General features: G+C 44.2%; 3 protein-coding genes, 1 long non-coding RNA gene and 1 other non-coding gene across 5 annotated transcripts; 1 reads left to right on the top strand and 4 right to left on the bottom strand.

Annotated features, from left to right (window-relative positions):
• Positions 1–142: 142 nt before the first annotated feature.
• TRNAG-GCC lies at positions 143–213 on the bottom strand. The gene has a single exon. It is a non-coding gene; the product is annotated as a tRNA-Gly (tRNA).
• A 426-nt stretch (positions 214–639) lies between these two features.
• On the bottom strand, positions 640–6,508 carry LOC101771682. Its single transcript, XM_004976134.2, has 9 exons — positions 6,248–6,508; positions 3,577–4,737; positions 2,638–3,196; positions 2,481–2,567; positions 2,163–2,267; positions 1,613–1,668; positions 1,194–1,293; positions 1,010–1,108; positions 640–924 (listed from the first exon to the last, which is right to left on the bottom strand). The coding sequence occupies exons 2-9, from the start codon at positions 4,689–4,691 to the stop codon at positions 862–864; spliced, it is 2,184 nt and encodes a 727-aa protein (XP_004976191.1). The 5' UTR covers positions 4,692–4,737; positions 6,248–6,508; the 3' UTR covers positions 640–861.
• A 2,310-nt stretch (positions 6,509–8,818) lies between these two features.
• On the bottom strand, positions 8,819–11,714 carry LOC101772360. The gene is made up of 5 exons (XM_004976136.2): positions 11,465–11,714; positions 11,043–11,365; positions 10,342–10,512; positions 9,276–10,251; positions 8,819–9,191 (listed from the first exon to the last, which is right to left on the bottom strand). Exons 1-5 carry the CDS (start codon positions 11,567–11,569, stop codon positions 9,117–9,119), a joined length of 1,650 nt encoding a protein of 549 aa, XP_004976193.1. The 5' UTR covers positions 11,570–11,714; the 3' UTR covers positions 8,819–9,116.
• A 171-nt stretch (positions 11,715–11,885) lies between these two features.
• Positions 11,886–16,897, top strand: LOC111257930. The gene is made up of 4 exons (XR_002678592.1): positions 11,886–12,226; positions 15,836–16,078; positions 16,211–16,428; positions 16,507–16,897. It is a non-coding gene; the product is annotated as an uncharacterized LOC111257930 (long non-coding RNA).
• Positions 12,558–17,721, bottom strand: LOC101772770 (protein ECERIFERUM 1). Its single transcript, XM_004976137.2, has 10 exons — positions 17,572–17,721; positions 16,208–16,431; positions 15,834–16,066; positions 15,082–15,301; positions 14,505–14,886; positions 14,319–14,426; positions 13,844–14,044; positions 13,641–13,739; positions 13,137–13,307; positions 12,558–12,984 (listed from the first exon to the last, which is right to left on the bottom strand). The coding sequence occupies exons 1-10, from the start codon at positions 17,629–17,631 to the stop codon at positions 12,823–12,825; spliced, it is 1,860 nt and encodes a 619-aa protein (XP_004976194.1). The 5' UTR covers positions 17,632–17,721; the 3' UTR covers positions 12,558–12,822.
• Positions 17,722–18,718: the final 997 nt, after the last annotated feature.

The raw sequence follows: 18,718 nt of genomic DNA on the forward strand, positions 1-18,718 counted from the left end.
TGAATCTTTTCTTCGGATCTCAGGACAGGCAACACATTGAAAGGCATCAAAGAAAACGAAAGACCCACTTCAAAAGAAAGGAAGAAAACAAACACGAACAAAATTGTAGATTGCTGAGCTGACGTCTAGGAAAAAAAATGATTGCACCAGCCGGGAATCGAACCCGGGTCTGTACCGTGGCAGGGTACTATTCTACCACTAGACCACTGGTGCGTTAATGAACTCGGAGAATGATTAAATTTATTCTTAGTATGATAGAATGTTGAACGACCGGTGACTTAACACAAAATAGGCGAGCATTACCCTTTTCTTTTTACAATCCCTGAAACGCTACTTGTGTTGATATTGATACAATCTGTCCGAGGACTCGCCACGCAGCATCTGATGCTGGAAGTCTGTTATGTTGTTTGAAGGACGTATAAACGTACGCCCGTATTTGGAAAATGGACGTCGGTTAACCTGTTCACACCTCACCTGTTTCCGGTTCCTGAAATGCAGTGCAGACACCAGCAATGTCCGCCTCAAGTTCGCACCAGAACATGAACATGTGTTAACTCACACCGCGACCAAACCCCCCACACACGGTAGAGGCGTGAAAGAAAGAGCGATTTGCACAAGGAAAATCATGCAACAATAGCATATCGGACAAGGGGCTAGTTAACTTCATCCTTTATGCATATCGGTGAATCAATATAGCAACAAAAAGGGATACGGCGTACAGAATGACCGATTAAGCCAACAACGACACTGGCAACGATACACCCGGGGCAAAAACGCACGGACCGGAATTGGCACAGGAGCGGCCGGTACAAGAAACTAGCTTCTCGTCCCTACCACTACCAACTGAAAAACTGGCTAGCTTCACCTAATCCCAGACTTGCAGATTGGGCACAGTTTCTTCCTTCTCAGCCACTCGTCGATACACTGCAACGTGACAGAACAAAGTCGACATCAGATACACGGCAGAGCTCAGTGAAGGTTAGTGAAACATAACAATCAGACTGCATACCTCTTTATGGAACTTGTGAAAGCATGGTAGATGGCGGATGATATCTCCCACAGAGGGATTTTCAAGGCAGACAGCACAGGGCTCTTGGATGCTATTCGACTGTTGGAAACAGAGCATGGAAAACTAGTTAAGATTTTCAAACAATGAGGAAAGGAAAGAAAACATAGACCAGTTTGGAAGGTACCTGAACTACTGACTGTGGCAAATTATTGATCTGGCTTTCTGAAGCACCAGTGTGCTGGTGGTTATTTTCATCCAGTGCAAGTAGCGCGTCATAGTCATTTCTGCAACAGGAACTCCTTTAGGGCATGTTTGAAATTTCGTGCGATTTTTTGTTCAAGCGAGAGCTGTTACAGCAGCATAAATGCAGAAAAAGAAATTGCCCAACAAAAGAGTTTAAACAGATGAATACGCAGAAGATAGATTCATTTTTTGACAGTTTATCTTCAGAATAGATGACCCATGTGCACAAAGAATGAAATAGTTGTGTAAAACTTTCATTCAGAGCAATAACTAAATGAATCGAACATGCTAGACTGTTTGAGTTCTCCAATCAGTAAGGTAACACGAAAATAACAGACAAACAGGAGTATGATCACTTACAAATCAATGTTAGGTTGAATGCGCGAAGCAGCAGGATATCTTGCTAAAGCAGGTCCCTGAAAGTAGCACAGTAGAAGCTGTTAATTATCTTTGAGGATCATTTCAGTAAAGCAATTAAAAACTTTTCACTCAATGAAGACTACCATCACAACATAGTTCAAGGAGCAGTTGAGAATGCCCCAGTGGTAAGTTAGAAGTCCAAAGCATCTGCCAGAAAAGTAGAAGTACAAGCCAAGATATGATAGTACCTCTGTTGGCCGTAGATGAACATACAAACGATCCAGTATTTATCCAATCATATTCCAATGTCCATTAATAATCTATTAAATAGTAATACAACTGGAAAACTAAAAAGAAATCTGTATAATTATGTCTTATAATATCTCGACATTCTATGTGACAGTGAGTCGATTTGAATGGCAAGGAAGTCTAATAGCATGCTGGTTTGTCTAAAGTCTAAACAAAACCAGAAACTTTTCTTTACATAGGCGCCAATATATCAATAATACTTCACAGGTAATAAATGAAAAGGGCAAGGGAAAAAGATTACCGATCTGAAAGTTACTGGAGCAATATTCTGCAAATGGGAAACCATCCTGTTTGTTGTCGCCAATTCAGCCCTAAGAGCATTTAAACGGGAAACACGGGCACCTCTCTAAGCAAAAAGTGATAAAATGTGTCAATTTCAATAGAGACAACACAGCAAAGGGGGAACAATTTTTTCTGCAAGATCTATTAGCATATTTATTTTAATATAATATAGAAAAAAATCTTAACTTCATGTTCACCTAATTGCAAGAAAAGCTTGTAGAGATACTGGTCACATATGAGCTAGTTAAAACATCAAAATTGAGTTCAGTGCTCTCACAGTATTGTTTGGGGACCGCCTTACAGGCCTAGATGTGTGATGTGTGTCTTCTTCATGTTGAAGTGACATTGCTACGATTGCATCAATCTGTTTAAAGGAAAATTAACTGTTTTATGATCTTCAAGTCGAATGGAGTACTTAGGGGATGAGAAATTACCTCTTCTGTAGGTGCAAAACAAGGAGATTCATTGTAAAGCTGCTCCTGAAGTTGGCGAGCCAGTAACTCATCTGACTCTAATTGTGCTTGTAGGGTAGGATCAACGGAGGCTCCATTACTGTATCCACTCGAACTAGATGTAGCTTCAGGGGGTATGTCATTAATGGTTATTACAGGAATATCATGTCGAAGGCTGGTATGATTTCTGCCAGCTGTTATTTTTGATGATGAAATAAAAGAAGCTTCAGGTTCGTCACGAGCACTAGAGCTTTCATCGGGATGGGATGAAGTTGAGGCATATTTGCTTCTTCCTCTACCAATCATTATTGGTTTATTCCGCACCCTACTAGAGGCCATTATGGGTGCTCCAGATCCATGATCCTGACTAGATGGTGCGGAAGATCCAGATTCTCGTTCAGAATTGCAACTCAGCTTACCCATCAATGAAATGGGTAATTTACTTGTGTGGTTATGCGTTGTTTTCCAACCTTGCTCCTCATCCATATTAGGACTGTTGTTGTTTACAACAGAATAAGTTCCAGCAGCACTTAGAGAAATCCTGCAACGCAGAGGTAACAAAAGTTCAAGCCATACAGCATGTAGACTCTTCAACGATACAGTGACCAGACAAACAAAGTATTCATTTCATATCAATACAAGGTATCTTGCTGAACTAAGTCAAATGGACAAAAAAGAATTTTGAAGTAATCAATTGGGTGTCATTGTAGTCCATGCCCATCAAGCTATAAATGTACTATCAGCTCAATTCAACTAATAATTTTCTACATATGCCCATTTGGCATGTTTTAGAACAGATGAGCTCAAATGTTTTCAGCTTATATAAGTCCCCAAACTACTATAGCACACAATGAACTCCCATCGTAAAAAAGAAGAGAATGATGTGAACTCATCTTTATGAGAACAGATAGGAGGACATACCTTCTCAGATTAGCCTCTCCAATTTGATCAACATCCAAGATATCACTGCTAATTTCTTTTCCTTTGTTGTTGCTGCCTGATAAACCAAGTTCAGAACAATTTTTGCTGTTGGCATGATACACAGACTGTGGAATTAAAGTCTTCCCAGCTCTGTCTGTTCTCAACTTTTTTGCTGCCCTTGTGTCCATACTGTATCCAGAGATCAATTTATCCTTCACTGCATATCTCTGCCTTGTCATTATTGGTGAATTATCAGTGAGATCAATCACATTGCCTTTGCCAATTGCATCAAGCTGAGGATGTGGATGGTGCAAATGTCCACTTTGAGAGCACATTTCCTGCTTTTCATCAGCATTTGCACTATTTTTGGCTATGTTAGAGGGAGAAATACATCCATTGCGGACCAGCTTTTTTGGACCCACATGCCTTTGAGGAACACCACATGGAGGGCTTGAAGGTCCTGCGATGGCCTTGTTAGTGACCAACTCCCCTTTGACCTTCCCAGAATTTGATCCTCGACAAATATCAATACCTGCTACACCTTTCAGCCTATTGTTGGTGCTAGTACATGTTCTGTTTCGTGGTTTTCCCACTGGGATAGTAGGAAGACCTGATCCTACACCAAGAAAGCCCGCATTCCTATGATTTGCTTCTTGCTCACTAACCTTCCCATCTATAACTCTGCAGCTAGGGCTCCTTCCTCCAGTCACACTACAACTGATGTGGTCAGAAATGCTGCTGCTCTGATCCAAGACACGTTTTTCAGCCCTCTTTTCATTCTCAACAGATATTTCAGTCCTGTCAGATTTCTGTATGGAAAATTTTGCCTCAAGCTTTTCTGATAGTGCCAGAATCCGTGCCAGTTCAGCTTGTTTGAAAATATGGTCAGTATCTGAAGGTGCAGGCAGGACACTACAAGCATTATCTTGACTTGTTGAACCATGCATGGGGTTATTCCTGGTTATAAATCTAATTCTGCGGCATGGTAATGGATTAGCAGCTGCCACTGTAACGTCCCTCCTAACAACAGAGCTGGATGCAGGGCATGTTGACTGTTGAATTCGGTCAGGAGTGTCAGGAACCTCAAGAATTTGATCAGAATTCATCTCAGCCATATATAACACTCTAGTTATTTAAGTTGCAGAAAACTTTCCCCTTCACCTGTAAATGTCAACTTAAAATTCAATAATTTGTCCTGTGCTTACTTCACAAAACAAGCATTCCTACATATAATGAGAACATTATCTATAAATAGCAATAACAAATAAGAACATGTGATTGAGGATCTTAAAGTAGAAAGTACAGATGCTACATTTCAAGAAAATCTGAAAAAGTAGCATGTTCTAACAATGCGTGACAAGACTTTGATGACGACACATGGAAAGTGACACATAAGCGGTGAGGCAGCTCGTGGTACTCACCATAGTCAGGAGTTGGAACAGTAGTTGAAGCATTGTGAAAAAAAGGTTGGCACAAGGTAGACCAGGGACGGTGCAAGTAGACACCATTGAAGGGGCTCTTATATGGAGGGGTTGGCAGAAACAATCATATTTGAAGGCATCGGAAGGAGATAAAGTAAACATGGAGAGGATTGGGAAAGAGATAACGTATAGGTGGAGGAGGGGATCAGCAACAGTTGAACTGGTCCTGATGGTTCAAAGTTCAAGCAGATCACACTAGACTTGCTAGAAATGTGATTTGAAAACTGTACACAAAATACTTCCAAAAAGACAACTGAAGTAAGCAAGACATTCACCTGAACTAGGTGAATACTTTCTTTAAAAAGAATGCTTTTTGGACAAGTCCATCATAATTAAGTAGGATCAACAGTTTAAGACAAAAAGAGTTAACTTCAAGCATATTAAGCACGTAGCAGCTTGCCTAATCTTCGAGTAGAAAATAGTATCTACCTGCTATGGTGTCTTGTGTCCTTTAATTGAAACAATTTAAAACAACAACCTGATCTATCAAGTTTTACCAAATCAGCCACCATGTTGTACTGCTACCATCTAGAAATCTAATAGCTAATTGACTCAGAACAGATTTCACACACTCCAGGATCTAAAGTAGATAAATAAATGGTGTTGTTACAACATTAGATTCTTAATCTTACCCAACTCTTATATTGAGGCTTACTAGCAGGTGACTGCTGCCTCGCTGGCCACCATGAACTGCGACTACATGCCACGACCTACGAGCCTACCCGCGGCCACCGCTCACGAAACTAGGGTTTTCAGGGTTCAGCCTCACCTGCTTATCCCCCCCTCTTCGGGGAGCTCAACGAGACAGGCGGTGCCAGGCCGATGCACGTCGGGCGACGTCCGCCTCCGGCGCACGAAGGATGGGATTCGGCGACGCCGCGGGTAGAAGGGCGCGCCGCAACAGGGTGGAGAAGAACCCCGTCCCCGTGGCGGATGGGAAAGAGCGCAAGGCCGCGTTGGAGGGCGGCGCCGGCGCGGAGGGAGAGGACACGCGGCGGGTGGGGGCGCGATTGGGAGGAACGCGAAATGCAGCCACGCAGCCCAGGGCGCATGGTATCCACATCAAATTACCGATAGAACCCTAAGGAAACGAGACGGTCTCGCCGTTGGGGAATCCATCAGGATGTCTAGAACCGGCGAAGAACCCTAGAACGCAATCATCTGACGGCAACGACGACGACGGCGATTACCTTGATTGTCCTCCCGATCTGATGGCGAGGCGCGGGATCCCCAAATCGTGCGAATCTGGGGCGATCCGGAGGAGGGGCTCCGGATTAGGGAGGCGGCGGCCGCGATAGCCACCTGCTCCCAACGGCCCTCTCCGATTTATCCCTCTCTCTCCCGCTTCGGGGTCTCTCTCTCCCCCCACACTCTCTTCCCCTTCGGTGTTCGGTTTGAGTTTGAAATCGTATTATCTCGTCGCGTCTCCTCGGGTTTGCCTTTCCGCTGCCGCCGCAAGGGGGGATCGGGTAAAGAATTGGTGGGCTCCGTTTTGTAACTGGTGGGCTCTGGTGGTGAATCCGGCTGTGTGTGACGCGCGACGGTTTCTGACGTGTGTGAGTGAGGTCAGCAGGTGCGCACGTGAGAGGAGCGACGTCTTGCTGGCGCGGGGAAGAGGCCACATGCTCACAATCGGGCCTTTTTGTCATCGCTTCTGGTCCGTGGGCCTGTGGCCCAGCATCACGTAGGCAACTTTTGTTTTCCTTTTTTTTTCCATAAGATCTTTAGTTTTCCTTTGATCTTTCACTAAAAAACAAGCCTCTTAAGGGGTATTTCTTTCCAAAAACATATTCGAATTGTGTGATTTGTGAGTTAAATAAGGGGTTCTTCGTCTTGACGCAAGGTTTCTATATGTCCCAATAAACATTATTGTTTGAGATTCGCTAACCTCAAATGCTTGAGTTTTTAACTATCTCTCAATGATTTTGTGGTTCGTTGGATCGACGATCGATGGATGACGACGATTGATGTGTTAACAGATCAACCGGGTCCGCCCGACGGCTGTTTGTGTTGCCCGATCGTCTCGTGCGGTCTTGCAAAATCGTGAGATGAAATGTTGTGGCTTATAGAAGACAGTTTACTGCATGCCATGGGGGGATGGGCTAATCCTAGATTTTGGACTAGTTCTTTGGCTTTTCCTTTGACATTGTTTCTGTGATCTACAACATGTTCTTCAGTTCTCTAAAAATATTGGGAGTCAGTAGCAGATCTGTAGATACAAATCTTCATGTATTCTTTATTTTGGTTCATCATTTGCTAATTTTTGTGATCCCACATAGAGTTGTGTTCCTTATATGTGTCCTCCTGTCCGCACTCTCCTCCCTACCGTGATTTTGATTTTGCTTATCTGAAATCTTTTGTGCCACTTCAGTCCCTGCACCCCTTCATGATTTGCTTATCTGAAATCTCACAAACAAACGTAGGCATATCACACAAAACACCAGGGGGAAAGCGGATCAACTCACCCGAGCCAACACCCCTGCTAAGTGCTGACCCTCCCAGATCATCTCCAATCTGTATACATTTGCTTTTTTTTTTATGCCCTCCTCCATAAACAAGACTCGCCTGCAGTTGGTGGCTCTGCGTTGAGTCACTACTATGTGGGGCTGGATCCACATGACAGGGACTCAACTGCAGAGGATCTGCTTCCGGGTAGTGGTTAGTTTTGTGGCAAACCAACCCAGCCTTGCGTCTCCTTAAATAGGCACATGGTCCACTGGACAGGGGGAAAGATGGAGGAAATGCACTTGTAATTTTTTTTCTTCTGGCAGATACATTTTTGTTATTTCACGGCACTATGTAAAAAAAGACATGGAAGGCGGTCTTAATTGGGCTCTCTATTTATTTGTCATCTTTACACGTGCGCCAACAAAAAATAATGAAGACCTATTTCAAACACACTATGGGATGCTGCTGAAGCAAACGCCCAATCCCACTCTGTTCCCACCTGATAACGGGCGCGCGAAGTGGGAGCGTACATAGAAAAAAAAGAACCGAACAAGGTGCGCGAAGCGGGAGGGGTCTCGAAAAAAAAATCTGTTAGTTACTACTGGCCACTAGATTTAGAATCAACGGCTACAAAGAAAGTGATTGAGGGATAGTTAATTCTCAACCGATTGTTTTCACCGTACATTTTCCATCTTACCGTTATGTTTTCGCAAACTAGCTGTGGTAATTTTCCCAGGCACGACACTCAGATAAAAAACACAGCAGAGTATGGAGTGCAACTAGTTATCTGCAATTGAAAGTTTGAAACTCGAAAGGGAAATTATAAGCGAACACACTCAACAAATAGGTACCAAACTGTGTCCCCTCACATGGATTTACACAAGGTACGTCTTCACGGTCTCACCGGGCACACACCAGTTGACCCCTGGTGAAAGGGTGAGCTCAAAGAAGCTCTCAGAATGACCCATGCTCACTTCGTTTGATATCAAAGGGGGACCTTGTTTGAGATCAAAGCGAATTGGCAGATAATGTGTTCAACCAAGCATTCAACATTTGTTTGACACAAAAGAGAAGCGAGAATCACTTCAGATCTTCAGCAGTCAGCCATGTACAACTTGACGCAACAATGGGCAACAAGGTCTGTTCGCTTCAGCTTATTCAGCCAGCTTATCAGCCACCAAACAGTGTTTTTCTCTCACAACAAATCAGCCGTTTCAACTTTTCAGCCTGCTTATAAGCTGAAGCGAACAGACCCAAAAAAAACTGCAGCTTCAGGCCGACTGCCCAAGATTACCATGAACAACGAGGAGGCATAAGACATGAAAGGATTGCCAGGACCAAAATATTATATTATCTTACCACAAACGTTACAACCATTTGCAATATACAGACGCAAACAAACCCGAGTTTCCAGCACTTACATATCCAGTGGCATGGACAGGAAACATACCTCTCAACTCCAATGTACAACGCAATCAAGTTCGCATATGAAAAATACTAGATCAAACATAGAGGAAGTGTCGTGTATTGGCAAGTCTGTGCTATGCGGAGAATTTCTTGCAACCACACATTGAATGAAGATTCAATCTCTCCAAAACTTGAACAAACAACTCATGCGGAAGTTTTCTTCAGAGCTCTATCCAGCCTCACATTGAAGGGAGTCGAGTGCCACTTCACCCTTTTATCCTGCAACAATCCACCAAAGGACAAGTACATCACAAAAGTGTCCCAGTCATCCTGGAAGTGTATGACTTGACATGTTTAGCATACCTCTCTGTACTTGCTTGTTGTATTGGGGATTCCATTAGTTCCTGAGTCAGATCTAGAAGAGCAATACCCATTGTCCTGGTCTGTGCATTGCCAGTAACTTCCAATTGTACCCAAGATAGGAGCCCCCTCAGAGTCATTTCTTGGAGACCTTCGTGGAGATGATGCAGATGATGGTTGCTTGAGGTCATCAACAGTCAGAGCACCCAGGACAGGCCTTTCCGCTCGGCTTACTGAGGAGATGGAACAAGGCGATTTGCTGCTCTGCCCCTTGCCCGCTGTTGAGTTTTCAGAAGAATTTAACCAAGTAGAGAGGCTTGCGTCCACAGAAACTTCTTTTTTGCCAGATATGCTAGGGCTCATCCTTGTCTGGCTTACACCTACATTTGGCACTAGGTTTACATTCTCCTTGTCCAACTTTTTACCTGGTACAGCTTGGGTCTTCTGACTCTTAACTTCCTTCCATTGTGACAGATTCTGAACTGGGTTCAGCACGGGATGAACATACTGGCTTCTATCATGGAGATTATTTCTCATAATTAGAGGGCTTTCTGCATCTACAGAGGTACCATTGCTCTTGGGTGCAGGACTGCTAACTTCTTGGTCATTCTGCTGATCATTAGACACTGACAGTGAGAATAGAGACTCACGAGACTCCTGCTTGTTCTCTTCAGTTATCAGTTCCTCCTCATCAACCAAATCAATCTTGCAGTCCATAAAATCCTCCTCTTCTTCATCACCATCATCACTGTATACATCATCTTCAGCATACTCATCTTCCACGTCATCATCGCTGTCAGAGCAATTTCGATAACGGTGATTCTCTGGGAGCACAACAGTCTTCTGCACGTGTTTTTCATCTTCCTCTGGTTGTTCCTCCTCTTGATGAGGCAGTACCGCATTTTCATATGTTGTGACATTCATGTCAAATGTTACTTTCTTCTTGCCACTGCTCCGACTTCCATGTTCACTCACCTCCCTACACGTCATGAAAGATAGTGTGGCTTATTAATAGTCATGAAAGATGCATGATAAATCATATAAAAAATACAGTAGCTCCTTCATATACCTAAGCTCTGAATCAGAAGTGGAAACAACTGCTGCCACAATAGGTGAACACTCCACTGAATCCTGTGGAGAAACAATTGCTGCCACAACAGGAGAACATTTCACAGGGGAGAGCGCTTGCTTCTCCATCAGCAAAGAGCGCACAGGTGACGCCTTTTGCTCAATCAACTCCCTGCAAACAAATCAAAGTAAGAAGCACTGCAGCGCAAGCAAATTACTCCAAAATCTGGAAAGCACAATCATTAAGGCATTGGCATCTGTGGGCAGGCAGTTGGCTCCAGGAAGTGGAACCCATGGGCGGCAGCGAGCGTCGACAGCATGAAGGTTGCGAGTCGCACCTGAATCAACGAATAGCACAGCTCTAGTTCTTCTCTATAGCATTTTAGCAAAAATCAGGAAACAGTTGCATAAGGCATTGGCATCTGTAGGCAGGCAGTTGATTGCCAAGCATTGCTACCCATGGGCAGCAGCGATTGCTGACAGCATGCGGCTTGTATCCATGAAATGTCAGCTCTAGTTCATCCCAATGGAATTCTAACAGGCGCTCGAGCCGCAGCTCTCTCCCTCCCAGACATGAAACCCGCACGAGCTAGCACGCATACAGATATGAAACCCGCAGCTCTAGTTCACTCGCACGAGCTAGCACGCATACAGATATGAACACGAGAGAACAGGAAGCAGAGCGACGGAGCTCATACGCACCTCAGCTCCTTGCCGGAGCTTGCGTCGGTGACCGTCTCATCCGCGACTGCCACAGCCGAAAGCGGCGAGGAAGCCGGCAGCGATGCCTCCTCCGCCACCTCGTCCGGCACCTCCACGACCTCCGCCAGCGTCGAGCGCTTCGCCCCACGCAACGGCGGCGACACCTCCTTCACCACCACGTCTGCCGCCACCGCCGCCGCCTCATCCGGGACCCCCACGGCCGCCGCAAGTGTCGAGGGCTTCGCCCCGCGCAACGGCGGGGACGCCTCCTTCACCACCACATCCGCCGCCACCGCCGCCGACGCCTCGCGGACCACAGCAACCTGCGCGACAAAAAAAAAAAAGCCGAATCAGAAACCCCGCCGCCCCCACGCACAGCCACGGCGCAGGACCGGGCGCCCCAAGTCGGTCAGAGCCCTCACATGAATCGACCGCGGCGGGGACCTCGCCGGCGACTGCCTCCGTGACTTCCGGCGGCGGCGACGCCGGTCGCCATCGCCGCCGAAGCAGGCGAGGAAGCAGCCCATGGATCCGGAGTCTGGGGGTGCGGGCAGGAGGAGGATTTGATTTCGGGGGGATTTGAAGAGGGGGATGTTTTGGCGTCGCTGCTTGGCTTTGGATTCGTGGGGAATCTGACCGTTGGCCGCGCGGGGTTGTGGGGGTTCGTGGGGATCGATCAGCTGTTTGAATTAGCGAGCGGTGAGTCGGGCCCAGTTGTCCGGCGCGGATAATGGTCTAGGGTTTCATTTTGTGGGCGCCATTTCAAATTTCTAAGCTGGAATTTGCGAGGTTTTTCCGGAGGCATTGCGAATTTTCGGCTTGAAAGTTTGGGCTCGTGGCGCACCTGCAGTTCCCGCCCAAGCCCCGCCCGACCCCACGATGCCTCCGGCTCACGCCGTCACGGCGTCACGCGTGACGCGCCCGGGGAGGCCGCGACGCTGACGCCACGCCACGCCACCACCCGTCGATAGACCAGCCCCCCGCCTCGTCGACCCCGGTCGTCGCCACCACTCTCCCCTCCATTCGACCATTCGTCATGCTCCGGCGTCACAGGGCAGGAATCGGGCGAATCGTCCCCGGGCCAAGTACCGGAAGCCGAAGCGGAGGCGACCTGGTGCGGCCGTGCGGGGAGGCGGAACTGACTGCGCTGTTACTGTTCTACTTCGCCCGAATTGTTGGCCAAGGTAAATTCCCCATTCTGCTGGTTGCCAAGGACAAATTGCTTGTTCGGGTTTGGAATGCATAGAAATCGAAAGTTCTATTTCCGATGCCTGCATAACATTTCTGGTTAGGAACTTGTGTTAGGTGTGTGGCAGGCTGCCAGCGGGTTTGAATTAGGTACTCCTACTCTTTTAGAGAGTGTCGCTGGAGGTATCCGAACATCTTGTTTCGATTCCATGGGCCTGATTTTGGTCCCAGTCTTAGGATGACTGGTTGTGGAAGTGGGCATGCTGGCTTTGGCAGACACTACACAGTATGATGTTTGTTTCCTTTTGTGCGTTTGAACACCACTGGTACATGATTGATACTTTACTAGCGAACCTTGATACTGCATAAAAGTTCAGAGTACGTATATCGTACAACCGAGTACTTTGCTCTTGACATTGAGTTTGGAGTTCAGTCCCTTATTCATTCTTCCCTTTAGGAGATTACAGTGTAAGCCCTGTTTGATGAGGCTAGCAGGCCAATAAGCATAAGTGACGCTCCTACAGAAACTTGATTTTGCACCATAGTTGATTAACCTTCAGCATTTAGACGTGTCTGCCAGGATTCAGAAGAATCAACCTTTCGTCAGAGGAACAAATCCATGCTTAATAGCTGCCGACCAAGTCTTCTCGATGTCCATCATATCATCCCCACACTCGTGCATGTCCCAACCTTCAACAGCGTGCAGTATTCCAGCAATGCGCCAAGCACTCATGACCCTCCTTGGCAGCCAATTCTGTGCATACAGCCAGTTGTGTCATGCATGCTCATGTGGATTGCATTATCTATTTTAGGCTTTGGAAAGTTGTTCGTATAGATGATGCGATCCCATTTTTTCCTAGCTTAAATGAATTTATATTAATAGGTTACAGAAACCACTATTATTACCTCACATGTGTGAACATTCTCCATTGTCGCCGGTATCTTCATTGCGGGAGTACTCAGGTAAGTGCAATCCTTGCGAATCTTCTTAAGTGGGAACTGTGATGTAGGAACAAACGTAGTTCCTTTTGGTGCCCTCTGTTGCTGTTTATCATCTATGTAATCTCCTATCCAGATCTGTCGAAATGGAAGTTCAGTCAATAGTATATTCTGCTTGCTAGAGTGTTTTTTCCTTTAGTTCTATTATTATATCGTAGTAAGATTTTTCCTAGTAGTTTTCTTGTCATCTGGTAGTAGATATTGCCAAAATCCTCTAGAACTAAAGTGATACAGGTTTAGTACGTAGATGCAAAGTAGAATACTTTAACGGAGTGTCGATGATTGTAGTTAGGTCTACAGTGCAGTATGCACTGTCCTCTCATGCCCCTACTAGCGAGACCCCTTTACGATACTCACACTATGGCACCTCCTGAGGATTTTTGTTTTTCCATCCCTCTATTTATCTTTTACCTGAGGTATGTCTTTATTGGAGAATTTTAGGTAGACTGTTGTACCCACTGGAAGTCGTGACTTGAGCATGTCATATTCCTTCTTTTGATTCATGATTACCTGCACAGAATTATGTTGGTGAATTGCTTTGGAAAATTAAAAAAGACCATATTGTAGTAACAACATCCTATTAGACAAATGGACTGGCAGAATGACAGATGTACCTGGAAGCCTTTCTCACATAAGGCCATAGCTGTTGCGTGGGCTACCTTGGAAGTACTTCCTGAAAGAAAAACTTTCTTTGTACCTAAAGGGATGCTCTTGAGCACCACTGCAGTTGCTAAGCCACTTCCATCAACAAGTCGCACTCTTAGTTTTGGATATTTTTGTATAAATAGTTCGCCGCTTCTATTAAGTGGCTTTGCCTGGAAAACCAAATATAGTGTTAAAGTTATTTTTTTTTACTGATCATTTTTAAACTTTGGATGAAAGCAACATAAATAATTGACTGAACTTCTTATGAGCAACCTGTGTGTAGTGTGCACCAATTTGTGCAATACTCTGGCTTCTTTGATTCCAGTAAATCATGAAATGTATTCCTAAAAGTGTTTTGCTTATATGCTTTTGTGCATTTTCTTTATCACATTAGCAAGTATTTACATAATCTATAACTATGTAAGGCAAGTACGATTATCATGCCTGATTTAGCAGTCCTAGACTGAGCACTTTGACCCCCCTTTCATCAGCATCTAATATTGCCTTTTCGATCAAGCTGTTAATGGATTCTCTTTCCCAACTCATGCCATACTGTATGAAAGGAAACTGTTAGTAGACTGCAAATGATCAAGATGTTAGATCATAAAGCACCAAAAAGAGTCAAAGTACTTGGAAGTTGTATCTTGGTATTGCCCATGTCTGCATCTTGAACTTCTTCATTTGGAGTCTCTCAATGACAAATGCGGAAGATCCATAAACCCATGCTAATACCATCGACAGCCACGCCACAGGCCATATCATCCAGCTATACCATACAGGATTGTCAGATGGTTTGGAGGCAATGGACGCAATCCCAATCCTCAGATGATAAGTCGATTGTAAGTTGGTCATATGTGTCAGGTGAACCAGATCTGGTGTTTCGTCTGTCACTTTCAGTGATTTCTCATACAGCTCGTCGCTTGACTTGTCCATGGTGTTGTACATGTAGTCGTAGAATGGCATGAACAATGAGTAGTTTGTGCGGAACTGGGTGTGATGGAGAGAGTGAAACCTGTAGGACAAAACAACAGTTGATTGGTGTGGTTCTGTTGAGCTATGACTACGAGGTATCATTGCCCCTCCCCTTCCCCCAAAAGAATAAAATAAAATAAATCATTATTCAAATGCAAATTCAAGGGATCCCAAATCTCATCACTTGGTACTGGTTGACAAAATTTGTAGCTTCATGTTAAAACGTTATACTTACGATGGAGTGTACATGAGATACTTCAGAGGAGGGAAGGCTTTGAAGATCCATTTTGGTACCAGCTCAAAATTGCAGTGCCCCATATTATTCATGAAGTCGATGTACGCAATGTACAAGACAACACCCAGAACAGAACCACATCCCATGAAAATGGGTGTTAATGTTGGGATTGAGAACAACATGAAATAAACCACATGTTCAGCAAATGGATGGATCACAGCTGTCAATCATAGTAAATTGTGTTAGAACGAAGGACAATTTGAATTCACTGCAAAATATAGCATTGCCATGCTTTCTGTAGCACAAAAACACTCATTGTGACTCCAAATTAAGTGATATATATTGCAGCAACAAGTGTAATATAGGCAAAGTTTAAGTAGATTGGCTGCTGGAAGGACCCAAGGACAAGTAACTACTCCACTGGTCATAATTGTACTTTAAAGTTTCACAGGACTGCCTTTGTAGTTCATACCCTTTTTTCCTTAGGTGTATTTATTCATTCAAATTATTATGCTCACAGCACAAAGTTGTTCTCATCAGTTTGACTGCTGTTGTGGATAAGTCGATAAAATGCAACTAATAAACTTCATATGGCCATCTTTATTCTTATTTAAACATCTTGGATTCCATGAGTAGTGCCACTCAAAGTAATAACGAGTTCGTGCAGGCACTATTTTTTACATTGTGCTAAACTTGGAGGATAATATGATGGAATCATTGTGGTAACTCAGATTGCTATTGCTGTTACTTACAGGTTATGGGTTCTGTGACGATGGAGGCATGGTGGTGTGAGTGGTAGCGAGAGTAGAGGAAATGGTGGTGCAGGGCCCGATGGAACCAGTAGTAGAGGAACTCAACAGGCCCCATGTGAAGAAGCACAGTAATGATAGCCCCGTCAGTTCTCCAGACCGGAAGGAGCCTGACATTGGGAATCATTGCATAGGCCAGATAGAACTCGAGCCCATTGAAGATGATCTGGTCATCCCTGTACAGAATGGTAGGCACTGTGTTAATATTGCAATACTGATCTGCATGCTGCCTAGTTAAGTTAGCCAATGCAACGATATCTTGGTAATATGATATGTGTGTGCATGTGACTTGACAAACAGTTTTTCATGATACTTACCAGGACCTCTCCCGATCCACCTGCTCGAACTCAATACTACGGTCAACGATCACATTCTTCCTGCGAGCCGTCTGATAGCGAGACAAGCTGATCCAGATTTGGTTGTGGATCATCCTTAGCAGCAGCGCTGGTAGCATGGTGATATATGCTGGGTCGAGGTCTCCCCACCCCTTGGTGGCCACCCTGTGGGCAGTGTGCAGCACCGCAGGCGCCAGGACCAGGTACTGTGCGTCAACAAACTTTATATCAGTTCTGATAGAATAAAGTGAATTGAATGCTTGTCTGTAAATGTGTTTCAGATCTTTTGGTCCTTCTGAAGTTATTGCTCCGTGTCAGTTCAACGTGGCTGTATTCAATTTTTCATGCAGTCATTGATATGTTTCGACTACTCTCCCGTGATTCAGACTTGATACAGTAAAAAGCTCGGGCTTCATCGACTGATGTGAGCTGACTAATTTTTTGGATTTTAGCGGCAGGTCAGTACTCAGTACACAAGCAGCTAAAAGCTCTAGGATATGAACTCCTGCTTAGCATTTGTTTTCAGCTAAAGTCCAATGAACCTGGAACATTGGCAGAGGGTTTAATTTTTCCACGCACCTACTATTGGTGCATGTTATTACTCCACTGTGAAATTTGCCAGCAGTGATCTAAACCAGCATCCTGATAAGGTTGCATCATTTTTCTGAACCATTTTATGAAACTGACCATGCCTTGCCGTGAAAAGGAACACTTCAAACCAAAATCATGTCACAACTAATCTCAAAGAAACTCACACATAACACACAGGAATAAAAACCAGTAAGCTGGAAAATGCTTTTCTTATGCACCTATGCCCTGCTAGTTAGGATGAATGTACCACATTTGTTGGATGAACAACATGATTCTCTGATTGGTCACTGTGATTATCATCTTTTGCATCACTGCCAATTATATGTGCGCACCCTCCATTTCTAGCTCTACTTTAATACTTGATACAGTCATACAGAATCTCGACTTTTTTAAAAAAAAACAAACCAGGCAGGAGAGCTGCCGATTGTATTAAAAAGTAGATGAAGCTCAGATTGAGCAAAACAACAACTACAAACTGAACACCAATACCAACCAACTAAACTCAACTCACGACCGAAGAAAAGTGAAACACCACATAGCTAAACTTCTAAATCATAGGGCAATTGTCAACCAGTTTATTTTATTTTCTTTAATTTCTCTATTGGCTTATCTCCTTGATCATTGTGGCCATATCATTAGCTTTAGAACAGAAACACTATTTCCCCATGTCCAAATTATAAACCCAAAACAGTCAAATATCTGAAAGAGAAATGGTGAAGGGATGACAGCATGGATATGTCAGCAACTTTGCATACCTTGAAGCTGCCCATCCATTGCCATGGCCATTCGGTCAAAGGGCCTGGCCGTGTTGCCATGGTGATGGGAAGGGGACCTTCCTTCTTCCTGGGATAAGCAGCTCCCTCCGACCCTCTCTGAGCTAGCTCTGCTAACTTGGTAAGCGCTTCAAGCTCCCTTCGCATTTTATATGCATGGACAGTTGGACATTGCGAGAAACACCTCCATAGGTATATGTATTCCGAAACCCCTAAGACTCTTCTATTCTTCAATTTTTTGTCAATGACCTTGTGAAAAAATTATGATAAGGTTCTCACCTGAAAGGACGTTGTTAGAGAAAAGTGTTAATACCTATTCACATGTTGGTTAACCACGTGTGATCTAAAAGAAAGTATGACCTTGATGTCTAGTATAGTATTAAGCCTCTCTTGGGCCATCTATTACCATGCAAACTGCCAAGTCATGAGCAAGTTATTAAATTATAATAGATAAATCAAAATTAGAATTGTAATTCAGTTTTGAGGAGGCTGAGGCTATCCTACAAAAGAAAGTTGTGTAAGGGGTTTCCTAGAGATTTTTTCTGAGCCTGTCTTTCGTATAGAGTTGTTAGCTTTTAATTCATTATCTGTTCGTCGTTGGTTGCGCACATTTTGTATTGTGTGGGTTGCTTAATTGGTCGGCTATACTTGCATGTAAGCACTTATCTGTTGACTCTTTAGGCACAGCAACACTTGTTTTACTTGAATTATCCATGTATCATGTTGACTCTTTAGGCGTTGAGCCACTTAGAATGACGAAAACAATGCCACAATTCATTGTTGCTGCGTGGAAATAACAAAAGTGTTTCTACTGTGCATACGTCGGCAGGCTTTATGAAATGTTCTGCTACTATGCAGACTTTATGTTGTGAAAGGACTAGTTTAGCTTATGTACGAAATATCCAACCATCAATTTAGAAAATCTGACAACTGAAAAATTCGAAGTTGTCCGTCACTCTAAAAATCTCAGTCCATGGTGTGGGATAAGAGAAGCATTATTAGTAGACGCATGCGAAAAAATTAGGGAAACATGCCAGTTGCCAGCCATAATCTCTTGTATCTTTGCATTTGATTACTTATTGTGTATTACTATTACTATATCAGCATTTCAGCAGTACAAAACATGTGC

The sequence above is a fragment of the Setaria italica genome, chromosome VII (genome assembly GCF_000263155.2).
Source record: "Setaria italica strain Yugu1 chromosome VII, Setaria_italica_v2.0, whole genome shotgun sequence".
Lineage (NCBI taxonomy): Eukaryota > Viridiplantae > Streptophyta > Magnoliopsida > Poales > Poaceae > Setaria > Setaria italica.

Excerpts from the sequence above, each read along its gene's own strand:
- LOC101772770 (XM_004976137.2), bottom strand. The coding sequence starts at position 17,631 with ATGGCAACACGGCCAGGCCCTTTGACCGAATGGCCATGGCAATGGATG. Across the intron at positions 16,432-17,571 it reads AATGGATGGGCAGCTTCAAG|TACCTGGTCCTGGCGCCTGC; the intron begins GTATGCAAAGTT and ends GTTGACGCACAG. Across the intron at positions 16,067-16,207 it reads GTGGATCGGGAGAGGTCCTG|GGATGACCAGATCATCTTCA; the intron begins GTAAGTATCATG and ends CATTCTGTACAG.
- LOC101772360 (XM_004976136.2), bottom strand. The coding sequence starts at position 11,569 with ATGGGCTGCTTCCTCGCCTGCTTCGGCGGCGATGGCGACCGGCGTCGC. Across the intron at positions 11,366-11,464 it reads CCCCGCCGCGGTCGATTCAT|GTTGCTGTGGTCCGCGAGGC; the intron begins GTGAGGGCTCTG and ends TTTGTCGCGCAG. Across the intron at positions 10,513-11,042 it reads AGCTCCGGCAAGGAGCTGAG|GGAGTTGATTGAGCAAAAGG; the intron begins GTGCGTATGAGC and ends ATTTGTTTGCAG.
- LOC101771682 (XM_004976134.2), bottom strand. The coding sequence starts at position 4,691 with ATGGCTGAGATGAATTCTGATCAAATTCTTGAGGTTCCTGACACTCCT. Across the intron at positions 2,568-2,637 it reads GTTTTGCACCTACAGAAGAG|ATTGATGCAATCGTAGCAAT; the intron begins GTAATTTCTCAT and ends TCCTTTAAACAG. Across the intron at positions 1,669-2,162 it reads CTCCAGTAACTTTCAGATCG|GGACCTGCTTTAGCAAGATA; the intron begins GTAATCTTTTTC and ends TGCTACTTTCAG.